This window comes from Mercenaria mercenaria, chromosome 5, assembly GCF_021730395.1.
Source record: "Mercenaria mercenaria strain notata chromosome 5, MADL_Memer_1, whole genome shotgun sequence".
Taxonomy (NCBI): domain Eukaryota; kingdom Metazoa; phylum Mollusca; class Bivalvia; order Venerida; family Veneridae; genus Mercenaria; species Mercenaria mercenaria.
The window spans coordinates 14997891-15012845 of NC_069365.1; the positions used below are offsets into that span (position 1 = coordinate 14997891).

At 37.2% G+C, this 14955-nt stretch overlaps 1 protein-coding gene across 1 annotated transcript; it reads right to left on the minus strand.

Moving 5' to 3' along the window:
• Positions 1-9460: 9460 nt before the first annotated feature.
• Positions 9461-14579, minus strand: LOC123556516 (anhydro-N-acetylmuramic acid kinase-like). Its single transcript, XM_045347289.2, has 2 exons — positions 13295-14579; positions 9461-12625 (listed from the first exon to the last, which is right to left on the minus strand). The coding sequence occupies exons 1-2, from the start codon at positions 14036-14038 to the stop codon at positions 12227-12229; spliced, it is 1143 nt and encodes a 380-aa protein (XP_045203224.2). The 5' UTR covers positions 14039-14579; the 3' UTR covers positions 9461-12226.
• Positions 14580-14955: the final 376 nt, after the last annotated feature.

Sequence of the window (14955 nt, forward strand, 5' to 3'; positions counted from 1 at the left end):
CTGACATGTTGCTCAGACATCCACCCATAAAAGTTTCCTGAATGAAAGTATAACATCATGGTATAGCTCAACATTTGCCTAATTTCTAGGTTACTACTTTCATTTTTTTTGCCTTGGCCCACGGACCATGATACAGATCTGCTCTTCTCTGATTTAAAATGTTTGAATTATTTTTTTGGATGAACTTGTGATGAACTGAAATGCTCTGTAGTACTAGAGATCAATCAATGACACAAATAGTAATCCTACCTTACGTTTACCTATACACCTGTTTAACACAAGTTAAATGGAACAATGAAATAACTGTATCGTTAAAAAATAGCGATAAATCATTTCATTGTAATGCCAATTTTCGTGGTAATTACTGAAGAGTTTTTTCTTCTTTTTATATATGATGTGTTATCTGGTACAAATAACATTAATATATCTTAATTTCAGCTTTAATAGTGAATCTGAATTTATTTTCTTAGACTTGAAACATTTTCTGCTGACATATAATATGCATATATCTGACAACTATTTTTTGCGCTGAGATAATTCCTTCACGCAATTATCCAGTTATAACTGGGGAATGGCTTGATAGGTAGGACAGGACTATCTGCAAGAGTGGCTATATGGAAATTAAAAAGGACTTTCTTAAAATCTTAAATAATATGCCTCAAGACTTAAGTATTATACTCGGTCTTAAATGTTATATATCAACAACCTGTGTTAATTCTTTCGTCGGTTTTTATAATTAAAATTTCAGGTACCATCTCTATATCTACAAACATGGAAGGTATAAAATGATAAATATGGCTGTAGCCATAACAACAAACTGGTAGTTTAGAGAGAAAGGACGATTGTCTTGTCACACTGACGGCTAGTTTCTAAAATCAGGAGCGTCTGATAGCTCCTTGGGGACCATAAAAGTTCATTGGTTGTCACAGTCTATTAGCTATGCAAGACATGTCTTGCTGTGGTTAGTTTTGCATTTATCAATACATCACGCTATCGGGATGGTATTGTTACGGCATTTTCCTGTATTACGTAAATTCTCTTATGTTTGCGATACAAGTCTAAAACACCGAATATGAAGTATGGAAAGCAATTATTCATTTTGCAGGACAGCTTTTAATCACCTACAAAATTTGCCAATACTATTCATAATATCAATCTCATGAAAGTATCTAATATTGTTTTAGCATCAACAGCTCCAGAACATAATCAGAATAAGAACCAGAATACCTAATAAGAACTCAAGCATTCTAAGTTTTTATACCCTTATTGCCGCGCATTAGGTTCGTTTGCAAAAATGTGATAGAGTGGTGTGCAAAATATTTGCACTGTGCAACTTTTGCGCTACGCGACCTTTGTACCGCGCAACATTTGTGTAGCGCGATCTTTGTGCCACGCAACCTTTGTGTAGAGCGATCTTCTCGCAAAATTTATTTTAACATATTTGCGCAAAGACTTTGCGCACGCGACCCGGTTGCAGACAGTGTCTACGTTGCATCTTAAAAACTGAGTAATATAGCAGTACTACTACTACTACAAGTTCTAACCAGTGCATTGCACTTTAAATTATAAATCAATGGGTATAGTTTCATGTACTTGAATAGAAATTTTACAAAGAATACGTTACTGATAAAGGAACTATATCAGCTTTTTCCCAACCCTCAGGACAGCTTGGATAAAAAACCTCGCTAACGCTCGGTTTTTCATTTCACACTATCCCTCGGATAGGAAAAAACCCCGTCTTACACAGGCAGACATGTAAGATCCTTATAACATTTCACGTTGACATCGATAATTTGTTTAATAAAGTAATTCAGCATATGCCTCTTACATTTTTGATATTTCTGCATGGTTTTATTCCTTTAATCAACAGAAAATAAAGTTTTCATCATTATGTTAGTTTTTTTTTTTTGTCAAATTCTATCGTTTGGTTTTTACATGAGACAAGATGAAAGCAAACGTTTTATTCAAAGCTCAACGTCATATTTGCCTCTCTTACTTTTAATAGCACAAATCTACGGTGTTCCGTTTGGACAATCGTGACATTTTATCTAATACTAAACCGCGATGCACGATGGTACGATGACGAAAACGCGATGGCACGATGATGAAACAACGATGGTACGATGGTGAAAACGCGATGGCACGATGATGAAATCGCGATGGTCCGATGGTACAATGGTGAAATGTCGATGTAATATCGCGTTTTCATCATCGTACCATCGCATTTTATCATCGTACCATCGTGCCATCGCGTTTTCACCATCGTGTCATCGCGTTATCATCATCGTACCATCGTGGTTTCACCATCGTACCATTGCGTTTTCACCATCGTACCATCGCGTTTTCACCATCGTGCCATCGTGTTATCATCATCGTACCATCGAGGTTTCACCATCGTACCATCGCCACCATCGTACCATCGCGTTTTCACTATCGTACCATCGCCTTCCGGTTAGAAATGCGTAGTTCCGTACACTTGTATTTTTGTCAACAATTATGGTGTTCCGTTTGGACAATCGTGACATTTTATTTAATACTAAACCGCGATGCACGATGGTACGATGACGAAAACGCGATGGCGCGATGGCACGATTATGAAACAGCGATGGTACGATGGTGAAAACGCGATGGTACGATGATGAAATCGCGATGGTACGATGGTGAAATGTCGATGTAATATCGCGTTTTCATCATCGTACCATCGCGTTTTCACCATCGTACCATCGTGCCATCGCGTTTTCATCATCGTACCATCGCGTTTTCACCATCGAACCATCGCGTTTTCACCATCGTGCCATCGCGTTATCATCATCGTACCGTCGTGGTTTCACCATCGTACCATCGCGTTTTCACCATTGTGCGATCGCGTTATCATCATCGTACCATTGTGGTTTCACCATCGTGCCATCGCGTTTTCACCATCGCGTTTTCACCATCGTACCATCGCCTTCCAATTAGAAATGCGTAGTCCCGTACACTTGTATTTTTTTCAACAATAGATGAATGTATCTCAATGTATTTTGTGAAACGAAATTTACCATTTAGATTTTGCTGTTTTGCAAAATGTTTTGCAAAATGTTTTACAAAATGTTCAGTGCTCAGTTCATTAAAACAGTAAAATCTTCAAGGCCACGTCCTTTGTATTTTATGTATGCATGGAAGTAAATAAAAAGTGGGTGTAATAGTCACATGGTATTATTCAAACTCAGCTTATTCTTGTTAGGATGTAGAAGGTACATAGTGCAATGTGAAAATGAGATTATATCAAGCCTGTATTTTACTGACACATATACTGTACCACTGCGCATGACCACCGGAAGGCTATTGTACGATGGTGAAAATGCGATGGTACGATGGTGATAACGCGATGGTAAGATGATGAGAACGCGATGACACGATGGTGAAAACGCGATGGTACGATGACGAAAACGCGATGCCGATGGTGAAAACGCGATGGTACGATGATGAAAACGCGATGGTACGATGATACGATGGTGAAAACGCGATGGTACGATGATGAAAACGCGATATTACATCGACATTTCACCATCGTACCATCGCGATTTCATCATCGTGCCATCGCGTTTTCACCATCGTACCATCGTTGTTTCATCATCGTGCCATCGCGCCATCGCGTTTTCGTCATCGTACCGTCATGCATCGCGGTTTAGTATTAAATAAAAACTCACGATTGTCCAAACGGAACACCATAGTATCTCAATGTATTTTGTGAGAAGAAATCTACCATTTAGATTCTGCTGTTTTGCAAGATGTTTTACAAAATGTTCAGTGCTCACTTCATTCAAACTGTAAAATCTTCAAGACCACGTCCTTTGTATTTTATGTATGCATGAAAGTAAATAAAAAGGTGTGTGTAATAGTCACATGGTATTATTCAAACTCAGCTTATTTTTGTTAGGATGTTGAAGGTACATTATGGAAGCTCTGGAGGGACAATTGATTTCCGTACTTCCCACTTCTGACTTCTAACTTTTGCACTTCTCACTTCCAACTTCTTGACTTCCTACTTCTAACTTCTGCACTTCTGACTTCTAACTTCCACACTTCCGACTTCCAACTTCCTGACTTTCGACTTCTGATTTCCAACTTCCACACTTCTTACTTCCGACTTCTTGACTTCTTACTTCCTTCTTCTTACTTCTGCACTTCTGACTTCTAACTTCCGCACTTCTGACTTCCAACTTCCTGACTTCTTACTTCCGACTTCCAACTTCCACACTTCTTACTTCCGACTTCCAAAGAGGGAAAGTATAACTTGTATATATACTTGACATCCTGTCGGTAGAAATCTGGATGTTTTGCGCAGCCGGAAGTGTGCCAGATATGGCTGGAAGTGTGCTGATATGGATATCAGGCACACCAGCTGTCATGAACACTAATATCGGCCTCATGCTGTTCACAGTGTGCCCATACCATGTGACTTTGACGTCATTTTATGGCTAAGACGGCAAGCCAAATTCCGTCGATTCGATTCTTCGAAGTGGCGTAAGTTCGTTATTTCTTGATCAAATATGACCAAATAAAGTGCAGGCTAAGGAAAAAAATGAGTACTCCACTCACAAGTAAACGGTTTTATCAACAGATGAACAGTTTTGGCCTGAAAACGGGAAAACTGTTTTGTTCAGAGAAAATGAGCATGGTAAGACGGCAAGCAAGAGCCCTTTTTGACAGAAAAACGGATGATTGTACACATCAAAGAAGTCGCACGTATTACCGATTCACAGGAATTTAATGCTGGCTCTGTGGGAGGCCTTAATTGACAAAAATGTAGCAGAATTATTTAAAAACTTTTTAAAAATCCAAAATATGCTAAGACGGCAAGTCCGCTAAGACGGCAAGTCATTTTTATTAGATATACCTGGTTGCACCAACTTACGTAATTCAACACTTCCGTGGTTACAGGCCGTCCATCCTTCTATCAATCCGTCCGTCAGTAACATTTTTACTATGTTTTATCAATGCTTGTGAAGAAACTTTACAGATCGCCCAACACGACAAAAACGAAAATGTTGCAGGCTCGGTTTGATTGAGCCTGTTCATGGACGGCAGTGGAAATGCATGCTACCGTCCACGCCCTCTAGCCCCGGGTTGAGCAGAACTCAACATTTACACATGCTAAAAGTACAGTAAGCAATTTAGAGACATCCGCAGATGTATTCAAACGGCGGTGAACATGGAACCTTCAATGAACACTTACATAAAAGTTCAGTGACATTCATTGATCATCTTTCATCTTCTCCTTAAATCACTAGTGCTGGGCAAAAGAGATATGAACGGTTTATCCTCACTGTTTTCTCATTAAGGCAAAACAATTATTTTAATTTTGGACCATACACCGTTTTGGTGGAATTACACACTATCATTGAAATTACCATATGCATCGCCGAATGAATACATCATCGGATGTTGCTAAATTGATTTTTAGGTTGAACCCACGAAGTGGTTGAGACCTGTAATATACCGTATTCCAGAACTTGCCAAAATATCAGCCTAACCATTTTCACTGAAAGACAGATTAATCCGCAGGAAGGTTTTTGCCCGTTTTTTCGGGCTAATCGACAAATATTCTTATTGATGTTTTCTGAACATTGTTCTACAGTCGGTTGATATTTTCATACATATGTAAATACAATAAGGTTAAAGAATGCGTCATTTCGTATTAAAATTATGTTTTTAAGTCTGTTGATCCATTGAGCATGACTAAGTTGAAAAGCGGAGGAGTATTCCTTTAAAACAATTCAGAAAAACCTCAGACGTGACCGAAGCTCATAAAAATATGCCATGAAAAAATAGTTCAAAACGTATAAGAAAGATTTCTCTAGTTTAGCTTTAATACATAATGCACTCGTCAGTAATAAAACAGCATAATTATGATCTGAATCATTTTTTCTAGTTGTATAGGATATAGATCTGTATGCGATTTTTTCTACCTGTCCTGATTCGAATGACAAGGGAGATCACTGTGTAGGAGTAAGTTAAATGATAAACTGCTTTATTTAATTTAAAAATAGATTTTCTTTCTGAATTACTTCCCTTTATTCTTATTTTACCCTTATTTTTGTACAGCTTTTATAACGACTGATTCATATTAGTTATTATTTAACATTTTGCTCTATCGTTTTAATATCTCTGTAAGGCTGAGTCAAAATATTTGTTTAAGATTTCCTTTTTATAAATAATTATATATGTAGTATATTAATTGCTACAGTGCTCCACTGTTACATGGAAAGCTACACGTTACAGATAAAAGCCCTGCTCCGCGGCTATTCAAATTCTTTTGTGTGTATGCAACCCATGATTACAATAGGTAACAGTTAACGGCCACGTGCCAACCTTTAGCACGCAAAAGCACAGGTATTTCATATAGAATTTCATATACAATAGAGTCTATTTTGACAGACGTCACTGTTCATAGTCAGGATTTTCATGCTTTTTCAGTGACAATTCAAGTTAAAAGGTAGGACGGGAGCAGGGCTTTAAGGAAAATGGTCGTGGTGCAAGTACACGTTTGGTTAACTTACATATTTTTCTCGATATTTAATGTAATAACCTATATTAATACTTACAAGATAAATAATTGACATTCCTTGCAAATCCTGAATACATTTAGATGTTAGGGGTACTTTACTATGACTTTTAACAACATTACATCAGTCCCGGATTATTATAATTGTTATTGAATTGAAAAATTTACATGAAAGTTGTCATTTTGATAAACGTTAATAAAACAGAGTAAAAGCTACAGAGTTTTTAAAATAGATTATGAAGCAAAATATAATCAAAACAGTACATAACGAGAATTTCTAGTCGGTTAAAAATCTCATTAGAGCTAATGTTACTTGTAATTTGACTTTCCGACTCAATTAATAAATCTTATCTTAGTATATCAAATGTTGATGTTTGCCTGATGTGAAGTTTATAAGTATGTGTGCCCGATAAATGAAACTGTTTAATTTCTTTTAAGCAAAATTGAATCAAAGCATATCAACGGGGCATTTGCGTCTTCTCCCGATGATTTTCATGTGTATGGTTCTTTTTCTTATCTCAAAACTGCACGGAAGTCGAAACAGCAGGATCTTGGGGTAGATACAGGTCTAGTTTCCAGTTTGGCGGACCCCACTGACTTCTACTGTTGTTGTAGCAGGGTCGGTCGTTTGTACAAACATTTTAACAAGGTAGTGGAGTTTAAAGACAACAACCCATGAATTAAAGAAGTAGGGTTGCAACATTTTTAATGTTTTGGTGTCAAGATTACTTAAAATAGAAAAAAGTGGAAACTTCACAGGTCGTTAAGTCGTGACATCAGTACATTTTATTTTATTAGGCCCGGCTAAACAAGAAGTTGATTTTGCAGAAATGTGTAGAATTATTCAACCCTTTCTCCAAGAATTGTGAAAGTTGGTGTATTTGTGGGTGGTTCCAATACTCCCGCTTTCATAGCCTTGGGTATTGTTTAATCACCCCTTGGATATGGTGTCTGCTTTTTAATTTTGTCTTTTGACTGTTCCTGTGATACGCAGGCTCCATAACCTCAGATCCCCTTCCTAAATTCTAGTTTGTTTAGTTCTGCCCATTGTTTTCTCGTTTGGGGCAAACCCTTTATTTTATCTGGGGACCAAACGCCGCTCTTCATGGAATTACACGCCTCAACACGTGTATCACGCGAAGGTTCCATGTTCATCATCGTTTGAATACATCTGCGGATGTCTCTAAATTGCTTTTTGTACTTTTAGCATGTGTCAATGTTGAGTTCTGCTCAACCCGGGGCTGGAGGGCGTGGACGGTAGCATGCATTTCCACTACCATCCATGAACAGGCTCAATCAAACCGAGCCTGCAACATTTTCGTTTTTGTTGAGCGACCTGTGGAGTTTCCATTTCTATTTTAATATGTGATATCGTGTTAAATTTTGGGGGAAAAAATAAGATTTTTCTATTCTATTCAATATTTTGAACACAGCTACATAGGAATACTTTTTAAAGCATGTCTTCTAGCTTATAGACTGAGTTAAGCATAAGATTCTTATTTGTCAAAACATTATTCTATATATCTGAAAATTGTGTTTTTGATTTGGGGAAGTCGACAAAATGGCTCTTCTTAGTAAGTAGCCTTATTTTTAATACATAACGATTTGTCAAGAAAACATTCACTCAAACATATGTACAGCAGACTTGTGAACATATAAAGTAGTATTGATTAGGTCAAAAATGCGTATTATTTGTTGTTGCCTGCTGCCAACTGTATATTTGTTCTTTAGTTTTCGAAACGCTTTAACATACTTTAATCTTAAAGACCGACACGCAGAGGTACATCCAAGATGGTATACATGTGTAGCTTTTGAATTCTTAACATTTCTAGAACAGTTCTCACTTATATGCCAATCCTGCTAGAGCAAATCATAATTCTCGTTTAATTTATCTATTAAGCCTCACAATTTAGCTGTACAAAAAAAAAGCATATAACGTAGTTCAAAACATCATATGACTTCACTTATATAACGGTTCTTTGATGTTTTCCTATGGTTTTGACAAGAAGTAGAATGATCTACTATTGGTAAACATCCAGTGACCGCTTGTAGAGAAGTGCGACTCCATAGACGATATTACTATAAAAAATGACTTGCCGTCTTAGCGGACTTGCCGTCTTAGCATATTTTGGATTTTTAGAAAGTTTTTAAATAATTCGGCTACATTTTTGTCAATTAACGCCTCCAACAGAACCGGCATTAAATTCCTGTGAATCGGTAATACGTGCGACACCTCTGATGTGTACAATCATCCGTTTTTCTGTCAAAAAGGGCCCTTGCTTGCCGTCTTACCATGCTCATTTTCTCTAAACAAAACAGTTTTCCCGTTTTCAGGCCAAAACTGTTCATCTGTTGATAAAACCGTTTACTTGTGAGTGAAGTACTCACTTTTTTCCTTAGCCTGCGCTTGATTTGGTCATATTTGATCAAGAAATAAAGAACTTACGCCACTTTGAAGAATCGAATCGACGGAATTTGGCTTGCCGTCTTAGCCATAAAATGACGTCATAGTCACGTGGTATGGGCACACTGGTTCATATACGTTTAAATTCAGTGCAAATTTGTTACTATATTTGGTAACATATGCAATAACAAGAAGGGTGGATAAAGTGTCGGCCGCTCAATCCAGGGGTCGTGGGTTCGAGTCCCATTGGGGTCACGACCATGACTTCTCATATGACAGCAGTACTGGTTTTTCCAGGAAGCGGACTCGAGAGTGGTTCCAATAAGCTTGAATCTTTCATCACAATCGAGCTAAAACAAATTAGTCTAAAATATGTGCATGAACTTAGCCAGAGCAGCCAGAGTAGCCAGGGTTAGGGTGAGTGTTAGGGTTGGTTTCTGGCTACTCTGGCTGTTCTGATTGCTCTGGCTAAATTCCCACACCCGTATAAAGTAATAACAAGAATTAAATCATAGACAGCAATTCAGGTTTATTTCAGAAATGTATCAATGGAGGAAATTTATATCAAGTTAAATATGTTTTCGTATTTATATATTTTTCGCGAAGTTTCAAATTTGATTGATTTTTCCTAAATTGTTCATTTTTCTGTGTGACAGATTTCTGAAAACTGGCCATTTAGATAACATTGAGTATTGAAAGTCGTGCTGATTAACTAAAACACTAGCAAAAGGATTATAATACAACAAGGGGAAATGAAAACAGGTTTAGAAATAAGCTAACAACGCAGGGGTAGAATTATTACCTGAATATTAAAACATCGACACTTGATTCAAGCCTACACTGGACGGTAACCAGGGGTATCAGTTGTGCCTGCCGCGACCAACATAAAATCTTAGTTCAGGGGTAATGAAAGACTTTCAAACTGACGGATAGTTACATAAGATCATTTTAGTGTGGCAGATACTTAGAAGTCATAAAAGATTGCTTCTGCTTAGTTTCATGTCAAACTGCATCGGTAATGGGTTCATTTGACTGATATGCAAAGACATACTATACATTGCGAGCTATTACGCAGTAAACATTAAAAAGCAGTAAAGTTATCTCCAATGTAAACCTCAAAATATATAGGTTGGCAGGACAAACGGAAACTGATTTCTTGTAAGTCAAGTTGACAAAAAGCTGATTGTAAACTTTGGCAGACAAATGTATTAGTGCCGTTAATTTTAGACATTAGTAGTTCAGCATTGTGTTAAACGTGTTTTTCTTTGTTTTCTTAAGACACTGATTTGAAGAAATATGCTGTCCCAAGCTTGGTAGAAAGCCTGATTAATACAGAATCTTATACATTTATATTGCATGTTCAGGGATGTAATCTTTTGGTTTTTCATAAACATTATTTGCTATCGTTCAGTTTTAGGTCAAAGTTCCTATTAGCAGTTATTATCTGAGGACACAAATGCAACATTTGTTATTTTCAGTGTTTCATAATCTGTTTGACATAGATTAAGCTTCAGGTACAAAACACTCTGCAAACATGTAAAGGCAGGTCATGATAAGACATGACTTTTATCTGGTACAAGAGGACAAAATATATAGGCTACACCAAATATCCTGATAAACAAGAGCTGTCTCCATAGGATGACACATGCCCCCGATGGCACTTTAAATGAATAGTTATGGCCGATGTTAGAGTTTAGGACCTTTGACCTACGGAGCTGGGTGTTGCGCGCGACACGTCGTCTTACTGTGTCACACATTCATGCGTAGTTATTTTAAAATCCATGCATGAATGACAAAAATATGGACCGGACACGCCCATCAATGCACTATCATGAAAAATGAACTTTAACGTCTAAGTGTGACCTTGACCTTTGAGCTACGGACCTGGGTCTTGCGCACGGCACGTCGTCTTACTGTGGTACACATTCATGCCAAGTTATTTGAAAATCCATCCATCGATGACAAAGATATGGACCGGACACGCCCATCAATGCACTATCCTTTAATGTCTAAGTGTGACCTTGACCTTTGAGCTACGGACCTGGGTCTTGCGCACGACACGTCGTCTTACTGTGGTACACATTCATGCCAAGTTATTTGAAAATCCATCCATCGATGACAAAGATATGGATCGGACACGCCCATCAATGCACTATCCTTTAATGTCTAAGTGTGACCTTGACCTTTGGGCTACGGACCTGGGTCTTGCGCGCGACACGTCGTCTTACTGTGGTACACATTCATGCCAAGTTATTTGAAAATCCATCCATCGATGACAAAGATATGGACCGGGCACGAAAAATGCGGACAGACCGACAGACGGTTCAAAAACTATATGCCTCCCTTCGGGGGCATAAAAAGTCTTCCTAACAGAAAAAAAAAAAGATTCTAAAATCCAGTATACTGTTTGCTCTTTTCCTCCTTCTGCTAAAAGTTTAATAAATTACAGAGGTTAAATGAGATGGACATTTTAAAACGAATATTTCCCAACGATACTGTCATGCTTTCAAAACGGAATGCAAAACATACATTATGTCCATAACCCTGTACAAGACGTAAGGATGGTCAAAAAATTCTTTCTTCTGGTTAACCTAACAATATTCGAACCTGTTATTTTCTATTAAAACAGTTTCTTGAAGTTGGCAGATAACAGCAAGGAGTTTAGTAGCTTTACGACCCTTGATAACTATCATAATTATAAAATGAATGACAAGAAGGTAATATAATATGGAGGAAAGCTAATATTGTTAAAGAAGGTTGAATGAAAATTTATACCAACTAACCTTCCTTTAGCAATATGGTTCAAGTGTCAATGCCCTATGATATAAATTATAATGCCCCTCATAATAAGTTTAATTTTTTGTCATTCATGTGTAATAAGGACCACTAGTAGTACCTTATGGATTTTTTAGTTAATATCTTGACTCACAAAATTAAAATGAATTGTCTTGTCATTACTTGGTGACAGTTACTAACGTGGGCATTTGTCACAACACAAGAACAGTTAGTTAGTTTCATAACAATTGTGTACTTTAAACTACTTTTATATACTTGCGTATAAGTTTTAAGAAATGAGAAGACACCGTTGAAATTGTCTATATTTGGCTAATATTTGGGTACTATATTTCTGTAAGAAATATGCCACAATAATTTCACTTGAATATCTTACTAAGAATCTGTAACTTAAATTTGAGTGATTTCCGATTACATACTTATAACGCATTTACAGCAACGTTGTTTATGTGAAAGTGACTCATCACGTGTAAACTGCACGATTATCTCGCATTCAGCAGACTGATCGGTTTAGCAGTGCGAGTTGGCAGAGGTCTATGAATACTGCCTGAAATGGTGTCACTTGAGGAACCTGTTATTTCTCGGAATACATTTTCCTCGCCAAGCAAGCACCTTAATCCCAGAAAAGCGAAAATCAACGCCTCTTTGAAATTGATCGTATCCTCATCTGCTTTTTCCACTTTAAACCCTTTACCCTCTAACTTTTCGTTGATTAATTCAATTAGGAATTTATTCAGCGCTCCTCCTCCTGTAAAAAGAACGCTTGGGACACTGACGTTGTTAGGCATTAGCTCTTTGGCATCAATGCATGCTTCGGCAACCTTTAATGCCACGTGTTCTGTGCATGTGCGCAACAAATCTTCCACTTTGTATTGCTCCCTCTGAAAGTAAAACAATACAGTACATTTAGTCATGTAGTACCTTCGACCTGAAGGTAGAATATTACAGTAAAGCAAAAGCAGCAAAGAAATGCATATAATAACTACAGCAGTTGACTGCTTATATCAATAGCAACTCAATGCATGTAATAATAGCGGGTGAATGCATGTAACAATAACAACTGAATGCATGTAACAATAGCGGCTGAAAGCATGTAACAATTCCGGCTAAATGCATGGAACAATAAAAGCTGAATGCATGTAACAATGGCGGCTGAATGCATGTAAAAATAGCGGCTAAATGCATATAACTACAGCAGCTGAATGCATGTAAAAAAGCGGCTGAATGCATGTATGCAATAATCTATAATACCAATTTAGAAAAATGCGAAACAATATATATGTGCTGATATTGCCGTTTACAGAACTAAGTTGAAAGAAATGTTAGCGATGAAAAAGGGGAAATACTAAGTTAATTTCTGGTCATCAACCAATCAAAATAAAGAACGATTTGGGTCATAAAACGACTAAAAAGACAAGAATGTAATTACATCAGGAACAGACTTTCAGCTTCATACTGACTTTAAATAACCTAACGATTTCAGTCATTAGAAAGTCGACTTTACAGTTAAACTATAATGCACAAAATGGATGCAGCGTATATCTACTTACATTCAATAGCGGATATACTTCTTTTTCAATGTAATCTCTCCACAGAGATTTTGGAGGGGGCTGTCTGAAATAGGACAAGTCATTCAGTTTTTCAAGTACCTCACTGACAATTTTTCCACTCCGTGCTAGCTGACCGTCCTTGTCAAAAAGGAATTTGCCATTTATCTGCGAAGCGAGACGGTTAAGCACGATATTGCACGTGGAAACGTCGTAACCGCTGTGTCCTTTGATACCGATATTTGCTATTCCTCCTAAATTGACACACATCTCATTGTTTGTAAATAAGAAACGTTCTCCGCACGGGACAAGTGGTGCCCCTTGACCACCAAGACAAACATCTTTGGTTCGAAAGTCGCAGACATATGGAATTGTAAGATGCGTTGATGTTGTCTGCCCATCACCAAGTTGAAAAGTAAATCCGTCAGTAGGCTGATGGAAAACTGAATGTCCGTGTGATGAAACAAACTGAACGTTCGCTAATTTGTTCTTTTCTATAAATTCTGATACAGTTCGCCCAACAAATTGCCCGTAATCCACGTGCAGTTTAATAAGATCCGCGCCTGAAAGTTTTGCAGCATCTCTAAGCCTGTCAGTCCACTCTGTGGCATATGGTACAGTCTCGGCAGTCAGTATACGATAGCCCCACAAATCGGAGCAGACGTCACCCGTGAACTCAACGCAGCAAATATCCAAACCATCTAGGGATGATCCAGACATACAACCTATTCCGACAAATGTCGCCATACTGCGATTAACTAACACCTAAAATATTTCTCGTTTTCAATAACATTCGCAAGGCCACTCACATTTAACACATTTATCATTCTACTCCTCAAAAGTACACATACACCGTATTCGTAGTATGCCTTCACAGTGATTAAAATAAATATGGCGCGTAGATATTATCCATCCGCATTATATATAAATGTATGTTTACAAGAAAGTAATTGGTTTTCCCTTTGAATAAAACAACAGCTGCCAGTTGGTTCAGCCGTTAGTGTATGTGTCACTTGACAGTTGTAATTTTCAATCCGAGTCACTGTTCGCTATGTCATGTAACCATATTTTTTCTTGTCACGCGTGACCTTATACTTGTATATAGATATAGCTCTAATCTATTTAGAACAGTTAAAATCTATTTCCTGTTCTAGCTATATGATATTCCGCCATTAGTATACAGTGATTATGGTATACAATACATACTAGTATCTGACTTGAAAATGACTATATAAATGCTATGTTAACTTTTAGTTAATTTGCTTGTTCTGTATGGAAAATCTAGTTGAAAATCGATCGAATTATACGTCGATGTAAAGTTCCCTCCAAAAGTTTTACAGTATAGTTTATGACTTTATCAACGATCCAATGAATTATCAACACTTTAGGAGAAATCATTCACATATGGTAATTAAATAAGATAATGAAAAAAAAAAATAAATATAAGTGTTATCATTTGGAAAAAAATCTTCACCATCGAGTATTTGAATAGCAATTTTTATATCTTGTTTTTTGTTTCTCAATGGTTTGTATTTCAATGGTTTGATATTTGAAACGTTCACTGGTTCATACAGTAGGATTTTCATTTTATTATACTGTTACGGAACTACGCTTGATCGCGAAAGAATATGAATTGTGTATATAATGCAGGGGCGTAGCTGGAC

What these genes read in the sequence shown, in the direction of transcription:
- LOC123556516 (XM_045347289.2), bottom strand. Translation starts at nt 14,038, where the DNA reads ATGGCGACATTTGTCGGAATAGGTTGTATGTCTGGATCATCCCTAGAT. An exon ending in AAGTATATCCGCTATTGAAT is followed by an intron (nt 12,626 to 13,294) that starts GTAAGTAGATAT and finishes TTTTACTTTCAG; the next exon opens with AGGGAGCAATACAAAGTGGA.